The sequence below is a fragment of the Clytia hemisphaerica genome, unplaced genomic scaffold (genome assembly GCF_902728285.1).
Source record: "Clytia hemisphaerica strain Z4C2 unplaced genomic scaffold, Clytia hemisphaerica genome assembly, whole genome shotgun sequence".
Classification (NCBI taxonomy): domain Eukaryota; kingdom Metazoa; phylum Cnidaria; class Hydrozoa; order Leptothecata; family Clytiidae; genus Clytia; species Clytia hemisphaerica.
In genome coordinates this window covers 237,078-252,850 of record NW_027103373.1, presented here as the reverse complement: position 1 = coordinate 252,850, position 15,773 = coordinate 237,078, and the positions used below count along the sequence as shown (strand labels likewise).

Sequence of the window (15,773 nt, the reverse complement as noted above, 5' to 3'; positions counted from 1 at the left end):
TTGCCTCATGGGGAAAAGCCAGGCAAGTCAAATTTTTATCTGCATGGCAATAGCTCTTCCGAAAAATAATACTATTTTATCTAAAAGTCAAAGATAAACAAATTAGACGAGATAAACTTGTTAAAATTTTGAAAAAAACTTCTTTAAACCAAGTTGGGTGCCTTATTCACAAAATGACGGCACCACGCTTAGACTCGAATCAAAAATTCAACCAATTCAACATTAAAACGTGAAAATAGGTTTTAAATTTGCACGCGAGAGACATTCAAAATATTTTCCATGAAACAGGCAAGTGGAATTTACACTTCATTAGTTTTTAGCACTAGTATTTTTTCGTGGTAGTATTTAGCTATTTTCACTACCGGGGTATTTCGAAATACTGATAGTTGAGGGCTAGTAGAGAGATGTCGTTTGAGAGAGTATGTTATATGGTACGTTTTCAGAATATGAAATGTCGGGACACGGTGGAGACTGGTGAGAAGAAACTACAAAAAAGATTTTCAGCATGGCGTAGGTATAAGGGCTATAAGGGATGCCTTGCCATCATGTATTTTGTTTTGGTGAATTATTTTCGAAAAATGAAATGTCGGGACGCGGAATGTGAGAAAAATTCAACACTAAAAAAATAAAATTTGTAAGCATGGCAATTGTAGAATGAATATAAGAGTATACTTTTTTCAAAGGAACCAGAAAGTCTTGAGCTCAATCATAGCAATCATAGTTTATTTGTAAATTAACTTTTAGGAAGAATATCTCGTTTTGAAAACAAATACAAGCAAAGATTATAATCAAATTTGCTGGTCCATTTTAGAATTTCTTATAAATATATCATCAAAGAAGAAATAGATTTTCATCAAGTTGCAACCATGCAGTGCTAAAAGAGGGTTTTATTTTCATTGACTCCTAAGGATGCATTTGTTTTTTAATTATATACGTTTTCGTTTCGAAGAAAGTCACTGACAGGTGGAAATTTTTGGAGTTCAAAATATAACTTATTCTTAAAGAGTAATCCAATAAACTTTATTTTGACAATTTTTGAATTTTTTTTCCAGAATTTTTCACAAAATATGCGGGAGAAGTTGGTGGTGCCAAAATATTCAAAAATATTATGACCGCCATCTTGTTTTGTTCACAATTCAAATTATTGTTTGCAGGAACAAAAACATTTCACTTCTCTGGTAGATATTTTCTGTAACATTTGAAAATGACTTCATTTTAGCGAAAGATAAAAAGAAGTCACAAACAAAACACTAACCAACCAAATCAGCCGAAATTTAAAAAAAGCTCCGAAGAAAAGCATATAACAGGGTAAGTTATTTCTATGGAGTTTTTGATTTTGAAATATTAGCCCTATAATCAGACTGTGGCAATATATAAACAGTATCTAAAAACAATCACTTGTAACGTTTTTGATTCGCGTTATTTTCCAAATATTTCAATTTGAACATACTGAGCGAGTGAAATGGGGCGTAATTTATGAAAATTACTCAATTGTTGATCAAAAAAGCCCATTCAACAATAACACTGTGAATTAATTGCATCCAACCCAGCAAAATAGTGAGTTCCGAAAGGAAATCGTTTATCTCTCCTCAAGCTATTAGATTAAGGAGAAACTAAAACCCACAAAATTGAATAGAGTTTTTTTCTGCAAAGACAAGACGTTTTGAAATCTACTTAAAGCTGTTATGTAAAAATCGAGAAATTTGGGTTCAGGATAGTCTGAATCGCAGACCTCTACAAAACTCCCTCTAAAAGGAGCACGAATCCGTTAGTGGATGCCAGCAGCTTAGGTTCAGGATGGATATATTCGGTAATGATAAGCTTCGAACAAAGGGTAATGTTTTGATCAGAGACTTTTTTGAAAAAAACCCTGACTCATAGCTGAAAACAATAACAATTTTTCAAATGACAATGGTACACTTCTTGCGCTTCAAATTCACGTAATAATCATACCTTTAAAGAATTAATTTTGATGAAAACTAATCTTGAAAATTTTAAGTTAGGTCATTCCAAAATCAAGCAAAATTTAGTACGTTTTCTATCGCAAAAATATGATATTTTTCTTACCAAAATCCCTCATTTGTTGCTTTTTAGTTTCTCAACAAAGATATCTCCAAGGTAGCTAATAATATTTTATTGCGTTTCAGTGAGCACCATGCATCACTTCAACAACACAACGATGGCGTTCCCTGTATGGTCGGATGAATTAGACCCGCTTTCCATCAGTGTGGCGGCAACCAACATCTTTGCTGGCTGTTTCAGTCTCATCGGAAACACTCTGGTTATTGCGGTCATGTTGAAAAGATTCCGGACAGCATCCACCTTCAAGAAACTATTGGCGCATTTAGCATTTTGTGACATCATCTATGCGATCTCTATATTACTGGATACGCCCAACTGGCTTAAGAAGCACTGGGTGTATACGCCCATGTTCTGTAAAGTACTCCCTACCACCCAATTCGCTTCCAGTTTGGCAGCGGAAGGAACAGTCGTTGTTATAGCAATAGAAAGATATCGTGGAATCACACAACCATTGAAAGTACATTGGAACAATCGAGATTTTTCATTTTCCTTGATCATAGCTTGGCTGTTTGCTTTCGTCTCTGCTTCACCTTATTTCAACGTCTTAAACACAGTAACCATACCATATATGGGCAACCATACTTTCTGTATCGAAACTTGGAGCACAGGAGATCATATCGATCAAGAAAATTCCGCTTTCATTTACTCTACCTATACATTTGTGGGCACCTTCATGTTACCGATGGTCATTTTAGCGGTATTGTACGGGCGAATCATTTACATTATTCGCAAACCGATTGATCCTATCCCATGTTTTGAACAACTTTTCATAAAACGACGCGAAAAAGACATCAGAATCACCAAACTTTTGATTCTAGTTATTGTGGCGTTCGCCATTTGCGTTTTACCCAACCAAATTGGACACTTTATAATGTCGAAGGCGACGCTTTCAAAATCTGAAAAAGAAATTCTTGCTTATGTTCTATTGATTCCATACCCTTTCCAATGTGTTTTGAATCCTCTCATATATTCCATTGTGGATAAGAAGTTTAGAAAAGACGCAAAACTAATTTTATCGTGTCAAGGGGATAAAGAGCGGAAGATTTCTCGAACAATGACCTCTTACTTTATGGTGGAAAGTACATGTCACAAGAAGACATCGCATAGTGGAGAGACATCTATTTGTTCGATGCCTTTGAGGACATCTCGTGAAGAAAGTGAAAGCTTATTCTGACGAGCAAAGATCGTCGTCAAGAATACCTTGATCAAATCGTCACCGCATAATCAGAATAGAAATAGACTGACCTCGGGTCAAACACTGTAGAATCAATACAACCCTGTCTCGCAGCCCAGTGGAACTTATTCCTGCAGCGGAAATGAAATTTTCTTTCGAAATCCCAATTTTTCCAAGCTCAAGAGATCCAATGGGGATGATTTAGAGTGAAAATGTTTTCCATTGAATTTCAAATCAAATTAAAGTCAATTACCCAGTGAACTGTAGGGTATTTTTCCCACCAGGGATAAAATTTTGATCAGATTTTCAAATGGAGCAGGGTCCCACTGGGTTTGCGATACAGGGTTGTATCAATAATTATCATTATTTCTTTCAAAATTTCCAGGGGGAGGTTTTCAGGGGTCTTAAATACCGTCATACCGACAAAATTTTGGGTCAAATACCGTAATACCGTCGGTGAAGGAAGCCTAATACCGATACCGATATTATATTTATGTTTTTTTTCTCGAAAATAATGAATTTTCAGTTATCAAATCTATTGTGTAGTAACAAAATAGAAACTGTACAAACAAGTCTTGTACTTTATGAGGCCCCCCAGTCAACCTTCAATTCAGGTATTCACGCACAAATTCAGTCATTCAGTCAAAAGATATCAAACAAAGTTATAAGCTGATTGACGTCTAAAAACGCTGTTTCCTGCTATTTTCTGCTGTTTTTTGGGGTCAATACTTAGCAACTTTGTATCATAACTTTATATTGAATAAATATTTTAGTAAAATTTCTTCACAGCGATGACCTCCTAAGATCAAAGAATCTCTCCAGTGAAAATGAAAGTTATAGCATTTTTCTACAAGATCTTCATTTTCTTCTTCTTTATTTTCATCTTCGTTTTTAGAATTTTTTGAACCTTTTTATTTCAAATTGTTCCACTCACAAATATCTTTCCAACGATATCAAATTTACAAAGATTGAAGAATTCCTTCAAAAGTTATAGGTAAAAGAACAAAGAGTGCACACTTATCGTGGACAGACTTTAGTTTTGTGACCTTATTCTCGATATCGTCGACTTTTTAAGGCCTCTTTTACAGCTATTTGAGCTTTCACAAAGCAAGATTTTAGGTCTGCCGCGCCAAAGTTACTTGCTTGTTACGGGTACCCTGAGTATCAGAGGTTAAGTTTTCAAAGAATATATTAACCTCTGAAGACTAATAATAGAAATTTTATCGCGCATGTGTCAATCTAATCACTGTAGAAAGAATCAAAGATGAAGAGCAAATATTACCTTATTAATGTCTAGCAGAATGTATCAGTATGCAGTTTACTATTTACGAATTCCCCAGAAACCTCCAAGTGTAATTGAAATGAGTTTCTTTCGAAAGAAATCTTTTACATGATCCCCAAATGTACAACAGTAATTACTAAACTATTAATTATGGAAATGTCACTTTTAATTGAATCGAAATAATAGACAGACTTTATGTTATGATTCTGTATCACTGACTCTTTTTAAAAAGCATTGATGATAATTTTTAGTTGTTTTCAACGACGGGAATAAAAATATCAACTTTGAACTTCATCCAAGATCTTAGATGGTCGTCATGGTTACTTTTGTCTTCGTTGATTGCGCGATGAATAGAATCTCGATTCGTCGGCACAGCGTCAATATATGATTTTGACCTGTGCTTTCACGGTATGTTACGGGAGGCAAATGCAAAATTAAGCCTATCCCCCAATAATTTCTTCCACCCGTAAAATGTCTTTTATGTTGAGTATTATTTTTTTAAATCGAGGTTTGGGCCAATCATGGTCTGCGAAGCCGTAGACTTCAACACCAGGCTTCATAGAGGTGGTGCTGTGGTGCAACTAGAGGACGCGAATTCTAAAGTTTAACCCCCCCCCTATCGGAAGAAAAAAAATAAATGGAAAATCATAACGCGAGCGAAGCGTGCGCGAAAATTTTTCGACCATTTTCGCTCTCCTTTGTTATTGAAAAACGGCCTTAATACGCTATTGTTAGCCAAGTATGCCTTGTTTGGTCACACAATTTTTGATTTTATTTAACACTAACCATTTGTTGGCAAAAATATGGTACGGCAAGCGACGTACCTGCCCTACGCGGTGCGGCGTTCCAAGAGTTTCGCCCAAGAAAAAATTTAAATTTTAGAATGCCTAGATTGCCTGAAAACGCATCATGTGCATCATGATGTGAATTATTTTTTAATCGTTCGATGCTGCACAAGATGTTTTTAGAACTACCTACTTTTACTAATTATTGAAGGAGTAAATACCGCTTTCACTGTCTCTAAGTTACTGCAGTATCACTGTATTGTATTGTAGTAGCAATATAAGTGAATACGGAGAGACGAACATATCATTTACAATCAGTCACAAAATACTTGGCACAAAAGGGAAATTCACCGGGGTGTTTTGAAACCACAATCGATTTGTAAGTGCTCTATAGGTTCGAAGGGTAGAGTTTTAACTCTGAGTTTTAACGCTAGACTTAGCACTTAGGACCTTAGGATGTGAGGATCCAAAATTTCAAAAATTTCAAAAGTGCCAATATATTATGGCACTGATTGTAGTGCTGACGGAGAAAATTTTATCTAGACTCATTTGTTGGATGCAGTATTTGCATCACAAAAGTTGTCATTAAAAAAATGCGCGCGCAGAAAAATAACAAAAATATTTGTTTAAATATCGTAAAGTTTAGCTTATTTAGAATAACCTCACCATGACAATAAGTCAATAGGACATCCAAGATTGTGCGAGCGAAGCGAGCAAGAAAATTTTACTGGTTAAAATCGCGGAATAGACTTATCTTTTTTGAAAGATTTTCTGCACGAAACTCATGAAGAAACTAAAAGGTAAATAGTTTTATCGAAATACCGTTTTTTATTGATAAAAATATCGAAATACCGACAAAAAATCAGGCAATTTACCGATACCGGTAGAAAATGAAATACCGTAATCCCGTCGTTTTTTTTCTCGTAATACCGATTTACCGGGGGTAAAAAGGCCCAATACCGTCATACCGTAAAAATGAAAACCCCCCCTTTCCAGTGTAAGGTTATAAAGAAATAAGAAAGAAAATTTATGAATTGCAATTTCTGTTGTCTTCATTTGTCTTTCCTTTCACAAAAAATTCTTCGTCCGAAGAAAAAACTAATATGATGAATATTGAAAGGTTTTGCTATTTACATGTTCCATAAAAAAGGAAAGATTTTTATAATACTATTTGCGAGCTTGCATACTCTTGCCGAGTCCTACATTATTTAGGAGACTTACGAATACCTGAAAATTATGGTAAAATCCAAAAATCACAAAACTCGAGAACAGAGAATTGAAAATCTTATCAGGAACCAAAATACTCAGGCATACTCTTACATCTTACTTTCGTGTAAAAGTCAACAAAATTTCGAATTTCGAACTAAAAAAAGGGGTTTGATCTTAGTATAAAACAAAAAAAATATATGCATCAAATATCTATCTAATAAGAAAACGCGTTATATACAAGCAGCCTTGGCCTAACACGCCTTGATAATAAAGCTCTGTAAAGACAAGGAGATCTCGGGAAACTACTGTCCATTCAATTAAAAAACATCATTCAAAAAAATAATCGAACAAAAAATCATAACATTTTTTATATACATAGTTGCGTAGCAACAAAACCACAGAAACGAGGCTGTCTATTTATAGCCATCATAACCTATTTTAGTGCCATTGTGAAAACTGAAATAAGATATCATTTGTTGTAGTGATAAAAAAATATCTATCAAATAACACATCATCTATCATTCGAAATCTTCTACAGCGACTCGCGCATGCGTATGAGGGGGGGGGGACTTTATACATATTTTATTTACAAAAAGGGGAGTTTGGGGAGAAAACACTTCACGGAACGCCACCATCTTCATCAAAAACTTCAAACAAACACAACTTTGTAACATTCTCAAATAACAAGAGTTTATTGAACACGTACATTTCCAATGCATCAAATCACACCTTATTGCTTAGCAGCTCCACGCATGTCAAACGTTTCAATATGTTGTTTGGTCTTATACCGATTGATCCACTCGTCGATCATTTGGTTGACGAGGTGAGGTCTTGGTGTGATCACTTGCTTGGCTGCAAGGATTCCACCATCCGTTATGCAACAATCGAAATATTTCTGTAGTAACTTTTCCTCTTGGCCAACCTAGAAGGATTGAGAAATTTTGTAAATCAATTAATGCAAGTACTATTTGGATGGATTTATGATTTAATTACAAGAAAACTTAAGCCCTAGGTGATGTTTTGAAACAAAAAGTGAATTTTTAAAACAAAACTGAGCCCGATTACTGCAGCTTGTCCCGGTCAGTCATTCGATCTAAAAGTCGTCCAGTCCTCTGTGAGGCAATTTTCCTCGAGTTGAGAAACTTGAGAAAAGTAGACCTCCTTTTCAAACTTTTGCTATGAGAAGTTCACTCTATTTATAAAAGAAACACTTGAGCACTCGAGGCTTTAATCACCTTGGTTATGGTTTCAAAACGAGACAATCGTTGTACTTATAAATCATAAGAAAATTCATGAAAATACCTATATTGTAAAGATATTTTACGTGGGTAGCACAGTAATCTAGGACTTTTAGACAATTTTTAGATTGTTTTCACGGGGTCCACGGCCAGTCAGCTATCTATGAACTAAATTGAACAGAACATTGGAAGGAGCAGGGATTCGAACCACGAACCCTTGGTTTAAAACGCTGACGCTTTTGGCCAATAGGTCATCGCTCCTTAAATTGTGATAGAAAGAAGAAGGTACCTCATCCAGGGTTAAAAAATGAACAGGCATCAGATGACCTTCGTGATCCACCATTGGAAGATAGGTCACGTGAGCATCATCCTCATTCCACTCCACGTGTGCACCAGCACCGGCATAATTAGCATAATTAGGCCTCTCCATGGGAACAAGAGCAGAGAAATGACCACGAGTGTATCCGAGAGCAATGGGATTTTTCCACGTAAAATCTTCATCCCACAACATCGGTAGGTAAACACCTAGTAAGAAAGAATGTTTTAACACGTGTTAACACATTTTAGATAATTTCAGGTATTGGACTTGTGAGATGTAAAAAATAGACTTTTAACCCCCCCCCACACAATTAAAAATAGTTTCCATTACCATTGGTATCGAGCTCCTTCATTTTATCACCACTGGCTAAAAAATTAACATCGTGTCACTGAGACAGGGGCGTTTTTTTTTCACAAAAACTACTTTTCAATACGAATTCTCCAATAACTTTACCTACACTATACATTCACAATTCAGTCAAAAAATAAATATTACCTTCAAACCTGGCCAGGTCAATCGATTCCCCTTTGAAGCCTTTTACATATTTAACAGCATAGATGATAATAGGTCGTCGTAGAATGTGAGCCAATGCAAAAACGTGAGCTTGTTCCAGGCTATTTCCGGCTGTTGCTGCAAGTGAAACCAGGCTAGTCCAATCGTTTTTCCATTGTTGATCGTCTAAAGTGTAATTCATCTCACTGGCTTGCATTTGTTCCGCTTCTTTCCATCGCGGATAAAATCTGAACAAAATTTCGTAAAATGTTAACATTTTTGTATCTAATAAGACGGTTGGTTCGACCAACTACAATCCATTAACCAACTTGTTTATACTCTAGTATCTATCATTTAGCAATGGCAAATGAACGGAATGGTCTGTAATTCTGACCTCACTGAAACCAGGATTTCAAGGGAAATTTTCATTTTTCTAAATTTTACTACCAAACAAATATTTTTAACAAGGACTAAAATTTTTGCAAAGACGAACGAACACATCATTTTTGGTAAGGATCACGAGAACGGTTCAGAACTCTTTATTTAGATATTTCTCTGGTCATTGAAATCTTGAAACCATATAGAAAATTAACTACCTTAAAATGAAAGCTAAAAGACCTCTAAAAAGAGAAGATTTTCGACGTCTTACTTGTTGTAGCCTTCATAGAGTGATTCATGAAGTTTCTTTCGTAAGACGTTATCTCTATCGAAGACACCCCACGTGGCTTGAAGAACACTGTCCAGAAGACAATCACCGGCCGCTCGATTCCACAGCGGGTACAAACAACTCCCGTATTGATTGGTCAACTCGCTGCTCCAATTAATGGCTGATTCTGCCTCGAGAACTAAAAAGAAAGAGAATAAAGGAAAATGCTTGACCCAAGTCACAAACATCAGGACACAGAACTCTTACAGGTATGACCGAGACGAGAATTCTTGATGATCTTGAAGGCGCTGAAAAAATAGCTCAATTGACTAGTGGTATGGATTTGTTTGGTGCTTAAACAAAGCCAAAAAAGGTCTGCCACACTACACCAGGACACTTGTCAGTACCACCCACCCAGTCTATCAAAAAGCAATAGTGGTCCCCATGCTAATAATGACCTAATGACTTCATTAGGGACTAAACTTGACGGTAAAGATATCTTTATTGACATCATGTATAAATATCAATGTGCTCCCAGGGCATTATTAAGGAAACGAAGTAGATGCCATTGTAAAAAGAAAATCTATATATTAAAGTATATTCACGATTAGTGTGCACTCTTTTTTCTGCTTTTACCTATAACTTTTGAAGGAATTCTTCAATCTTTATAAATTTGGTATCATTGGAAAGATATTAGCGAGTGGAACAATTTGAAATAAAAATGAAGAAATTTGAAAAAAATGAAGATGAAAATGAAGAAGAAAAAAATGAAGATTTTGTAAAAAAGCGCTGTAACTATCATTTTCACTGAAGTGAATCCCTGATCATCGAACGCCATCACTGTGAAAAAATTTCTCAAAAATAATCATTCAGTCAAAAGATATCAAACAAAGTTATAAGCTGATTGACGTCTAAAAACGCTGCTTTCTGCAGTTTTCTGCTGTTTTTTTGGGGCCAATCACTTATTAACTTTGTATCATAACTTTATATTGAATAAATATTTTAGTGAAATTTCTTCACACTGATGACCTCCTAAGATCAAAGAATCTCTCCAGTGAAAATGAAAGTTATAGCACTTTTCTACAAGATCTTCATTATTTTCTTCCTTATTTTCATCTTCGTTTTTAGAATTTTTTTAAAGACTTTTTTATTTCAAATTGTTCCACTCACAAATATCTCTTCAATGATACCAAATTTATAAAGATTGAAGAATTCCTTTAAAAATTATAGGTAAAAGAAAAACGAGTGCACACTTATCGTGAACAGACTTTAATACGCTAATTCGTGTATGTTTAAAACATTTTGTAAACAGTTTTCAAAAACTGTCGAACGTGCTAACCGCACTGGGCTCAACTTCAGTGTTTTTAAATCATTCGGCCCAATTGTAAAATTGTAACCAATTTCAATTAAAAACTCATGACCACCCCCTTAAAATGGAAATTATAAAATAATAAAACCACCCACAGGGATTCTCCCTTTAAGTTTCCAGCCTGCCTAAAAGTTTTAGCCTCGTTTTGGCGAAAACTTGTGACCATGCCCTTGAAAATGGAAATTTTGAAAAAATGAAAAAACCGCCACCAGGGATTCACCCAAGTATCAAGTGTGCAAAATTTCGGCCAAATCTGATCATTTTTTAAGTCTCCAGCCTGCCCCAAAGTTTTAGCATCGTTTTGGCAAAAACTCGTGACCACGCCCTTAAAAATGAAAATTTTCAAAAAATAAAAAAAACACCCACAGATATTAACCCAAGGAACAAGTGTGCAAATTTTCAACCAAATCTGACCATTTTTGAAGTATCCAGCCTGCCCCAAAGTTTTAGCCTCGTTTTGGCGAAAACTCGTGACCACGCCCTTAAAAATGAAAATTTTCAAAAAATGAAAAAAAAACTCCCAGATATTAACCCAAGGAACAAGTGTGCCAAATTTCAGCCAAATCCGATCATTTTTGAAGTCTCCAGCCTGCCCCAAAGTTTTCGGACAGACACACACACGCAGACATTGTCAGATTCTAACTCAACTGAAGTTGAGAATTTAACAAAATTCTACAAATCTTTTCGCGCCCTAAGCAGATGTTATATCGCTAGACTAATTTGGAGATTTTTATATAAGAAGTTGGGAACTGGAACGGTAAAAATCAATTTTCTTCCAATACATTTTAACTTTCACTTTTTTCTTTTTCATTTTGAAGCTTTTTTATTCAAATACTTTTCAAAACTTTTTGTGGGGGAGCCACAAAACACTTTCAAAACCCTTTCAGAGTTTTTCAAGGCAATTTTCATAAAATGAGAGTGATATGATCCTAATACTATCTTTCTTTCGTTAGAGTTTCTTAAATGTATAGTGATTCATTGAAATTGGGACTCACAGCGTGTGACGCTGCGCATACGGCTAGTAAGTGTTTTAATTACCTGATTGTTTCATAATCTATTAGATTAAAATTTAAAATAGTAATATGCGAAAATACCAAATGTCGTTTTATCTATTCAGCAGAAAACGAGGCAATTAATATATGAGGAGGTAGAACTCGGTCAACAAAGTAATCATTTTGCTTTCTGAGTACAGGGAATTTATTTACAATACACATACGTATTTTTACAATACTGTACGTCTTTTTTTATAAGAACATCATATTCAAACTTTTGAGTTTTAAGGTTAATAATTAGTAGAGTATTTATAGTTCGGAAGGGGGTCACACTACCCCCCTACTTTAGGTTCTACCCCCTTTCAAATTTGATGGAACCCCCTTTCAAATTTGATGGAACCCCCTCAAAGTCGGGGTGTCATCGTGATTTTTCCCACTTTAAAGACATTATGCATCACTCACATTAACTAAAATAAAAGCATATTCTCTCTTGAAAAGAGCTGCGTATCCCTTTTGAAAAGTGGTAAAAATAGATTGGGAGCGAAGCGAGCAAGAAAATCTTTAGGATTTTAACCCAGTCCAAGACTGCAAAACTAGAATCTAGAAAGATGGGTTCAAACATGGAGGTATAAAGAAACAGGAGAAGTATGCTATTGTAACCATGCTCGCCCTACGATTAAAAAAATTACGAGGTATGCATGATCATAATCTCATATATCGTGCATTTTTAATGAGCTCTTTTGTTGATAGGTGAAATCTTATTGGCTACCTTAAGTGTTGGAAATAAGATGAGACGAGATTCATTGTTTCTGACATTGGTGTAAGAAAAAATATGGATTAAAAAAGGCCTGTAAACTTTGCAATCCTTCATCAAATGACAGGATTTTTCGATGAACATTTTCTTCAAGGTGAACCCTATTGATTAATACTTTCCTCCAAAATTCTCCAGCGACTTTTTGTCTACAAATTGGGTCTGAAATTGTGTGTGCTTATACAGAACTTTTTATTTTCTGGCTGGAGAAAATATCTTTTCAAAACAAAATTTAATGGATGACAAAGTTGAACGCAAACTTATTTCGTGGAGCTAAATTTTATTTTATTCTCGTATATTAGAAGGCTAGAAATCTTCGATGCTGATAGTAAGAATGTTCAGAGCAAACTTGAGTTCTACTAAAAAGTCGTATTTCATCGGGCGAGCCTAGAATTTCTTTTGATTTATTACATAAAAGAAATCAAAAGACTTTAACGACCAATTACCGACAAATTCATCTCCTGTCTTTCTTTATACCTCTATGGTTCAAAGAACTTTGCTAACGCATTAACCGCCCCCCCCCCAATTCCTAAATGAACCTCCCCCTTTCTGAAAACTTTCTACATGAAATTCTCTTACCCCCCTTTCTGAAATTTTTTGAACATCGCTACACCCCCTCCCCTTTATAAAGGGGAGGGGGTGTAAACTATGTTATTCTTTGTGCAATTCCCTGAAAAATGGGGTGTTTTAGATTTGAAAAACCTTAAAATGTTCTCAAATTGTTCTTAACATTTTGGCCATTGAAGCCATCGAAGCCTGGAAACTGAGTAGCTTACCATTTTTGACATCAACATCAAGTATTTCGGAGAAGATTTGATGACGAGTACTGTTCGGTAGTTCCAACATATCTGAAAGAAGTTAACAAAGCACGTGTGCAATGAAAAAGTACATCTAAAGATTGAACAATACTTAACATAACAGTTCTCCCATAATGGAAAAGATGTTTTAAGAAATGCAATGTCATGTCAAATACCAAGTTTTTGACTATTTTCAAGTATTGAAAGTATTGAAATATTTACCTCCTGGCAGTGAGAAGGTGACGAGTTCGGTAAAGAAAGGGCAGCCAAATTCCCCTTTACGACTTCGTATAGAATGAGCTACATTTTTGCGTATAGTAGTTGCTAGTTCGGGACATTCATGACACGGTAGTCTCTTTCTTGAACGATGCGGTGTCTCTGGTAATAAAAGCATCCTTAAAATATCTTCACGTTGGAAGCGTATTGCTAAGTGGACTAATGTATGTCCTTGCTCAAAGCGTCCTGGTTGATTTAAAACAGTCACATCTTCATTGGATAATTGTCTTGCGCGGTCACCACCCAAAGCTAAATAATTGGATACAGCCGTGATATCATGGTCAGCTACTCCTTTGCAGGCTGCCAACCACACCCAATCTTTTGGTTGCATACGATTACGAATCTGATTCAAACGTTTGTTCTCCGATGGGAATGTGATTTTCTCCATACTTAAAGCAATATCCATAATTTTATCATCGTCTTGTTTAGAGATGTCGAAAATATTGTTTATACTGTTATTCCTAGAAATAGTATTTGGCGACCTGGGTGGTGACCTTTTGGGTGAATGAATCTTCCTTGAATAACTACTGTTCTTTTCCTTTAAAGTTTTCTTCTCATTTAAACATGTTTTTTCATTTTTCTGGCCGTCATCTTGTTTATAACTCTTATTCTTCGGATGTTGACAAATGGCACATTTGAAAGCTTTTGGCCAGTTCTCATAAGTACATTTCACACATAACCATTTATGACCTCTAGTCAGACTTGAGAATTTATTTTTCTCTTTTTTCTCTTCATTCTTTTCAATGTTCCTCAATGATTCAACTAATTTAAATTCACTTGGTTTCTCTGTTTTGCACATGACACAAAATTCAGATTTCGTCCAATTTGTATACGAACACAAAGAACATGGCCATTTATTAATTTTATTCAAAGAACTACATGCTTCACCATTTTTCTCATTGGAGCTACTCGTTTCGTCTCCACTCCCTTGATGTTCACACGTGCTCTCACCTAAGCAATCGATCACGTGACATCGTTCACTGTTTTCATGATTTCCACCTTCTGCAATGTGGTTTTTATTAATACTATTCCTCGGGTCAAATTTACACATAACACATTTGGTAGCTGATGGCCAATTGCCATAAGTACATTGTTTACAAGTCCATTTAAACTCTGCTTCATTTTTAGGCATATCAAGTTAACTTCACTACCAAAACAAAATCAAAAATCTGCAATGTGTTTTGTTTCCCTTGCACACACCAAGAGTGAAAGAAAAAAAGGTTTTCTTGTTTGTTTTACACCATATTTTAATATTTGTTACCCTGAAAATATAAAAACAAATAACAAAATGAAAGAAAAACTAGATTTGTATTAAGTGGATAGAAAATGTGAGATTTCTTTGCCAAGGAAAAAACACTGCTATCTATAACACTCAACATAAAGTGTCTAAAACCCTCCTGCTACACAAGTTTCCAAAATAAACTTCTCTTTATTAAGGAGATTATAACTTACAGTATTCAACCATGTTCATAAAACAAAAAGAAAACTAGATAAGGTGAAAACTTGTAATATGCTTTCAATATTCAAATGAACTAAAAATAAGATAAGATGTTTAATCTAAAGAAATCTTTGCAACAGAGAAAGTTCCTTGACTTAGTTTATGCAAAGGAAGATATGGAATGCTGGTATAAGTTCAACAGCCATCGAAAGTGATATATCATTTAAAAAAAAGAGAGAACAACCCTCTTAACATCATAAGTTCAAACACAAAGATGATAGTGAAAGAAATTGGAAGTTTCCACGTCAAAATAAATAATGAGCTGATCTTCTGAGAAAACCACTTTGGAAAATAAACTGAATACACTGTCATATACATAAAAGATTTGAAATATTTTCAGTTTGATTTAAAGCTCTATCTCATGATTGTCGTGTTATGTTTTACATAGAGTATACATCAAAATAAAAAACCTCACTTGTATTAAGTTACTTAATAATTTAAATCTGCATAACAATAACCTTCGAAATGACGTTTGGAAAAAACTTATAGACAGTGCAAAAAAAATACATGCTCTCATAGTCTCTCTACTTTTTGCAATGCAATAATTATGACAAATCTATTAACATTCTTTGATTATTAATTAAGCAAAACAATTACACCATTAACTGACTGTGAGTAGAGAAAAACAACAACAACAAGTATAACCGAGATAATAATAAAATGTTAAATGAAAGAAGCCAGCATCTAAGCTGGGCCTTTAATTACAATACCCGACAATGTTTAAGTTGTACTTTTACTTTAGCTGAAGTTCGTGTATTCTAAATCAAAGTGGAACCCAAGAAATAAGTCAAACATATTTTCAA

General features: G+C 34.9%; 2 protein-coding genes across 3 annotated transcripts; one reads left to right on the top strand and one right to left on the bottom strand.

The window, feature by feature from the left end:
• The first annotated feature begins 1,029 nt into the window (after positions 1-1,029).
• LOC136824114 (galanin receptor 2a-like) lies at positions 1,030-3,387 on the top strand. Of its 2 annotated transcripts, none has more exons than XM_067080288.1 (2): positions 1,030-1,308; positions 2,148-3,387. In XM_067080288.1, the coding sequence occupies exon 2, from the start codon at positions 2,156-2,158 to the stop codon at positions 3,254-3,256; it is 1,101 nt and encodes a 366-aa protein (XP_066936389.1). In that variant the 5' UTR covers positions 1,030-1,308; positions 2,148-2,155; the 3' UTR covers positions 3,257-3,387. The 2 variants fall into 2 exon arrangements, with proteins under 2 accessions (XP_066936389.1, XP_066936383.1); XM_067080282.1 differs by lacking the exon at positions 1,030-1,308 and adding an exon at positions 1,656-1,834.
• A 2,976-nt stretch (positions 3,388-6,363) lies between these two features.
• Positions 6,364-14,736, bottom strand: LOC136824104 (ubiquitin thioesterase ZRANB1-like). Its single transcript, XM_067080271.1, has 6 exons — positions 13,419-14,736; positions 13,176-13,247; positions 9,231-9,426; positions 8,585-8,829; positions 8,060-8,295; positions 6,364-7,454 (listed from the first exon to the last, which is right to left on the bottom strand). Exons 1-6 carry the CDS (start codon positions 14,602-14,604, stop codon positions 7,263-7,265), a joined length of 2,127 nt encoding a protein of 708 aa, XP_066936372.1. The 5' UTR covers positions 14,605-14,736; the 3' UTR covers positions 6,364-7,262.
• Positions 14,737-15,773: the final 1,037 nt, after the last annotated feature.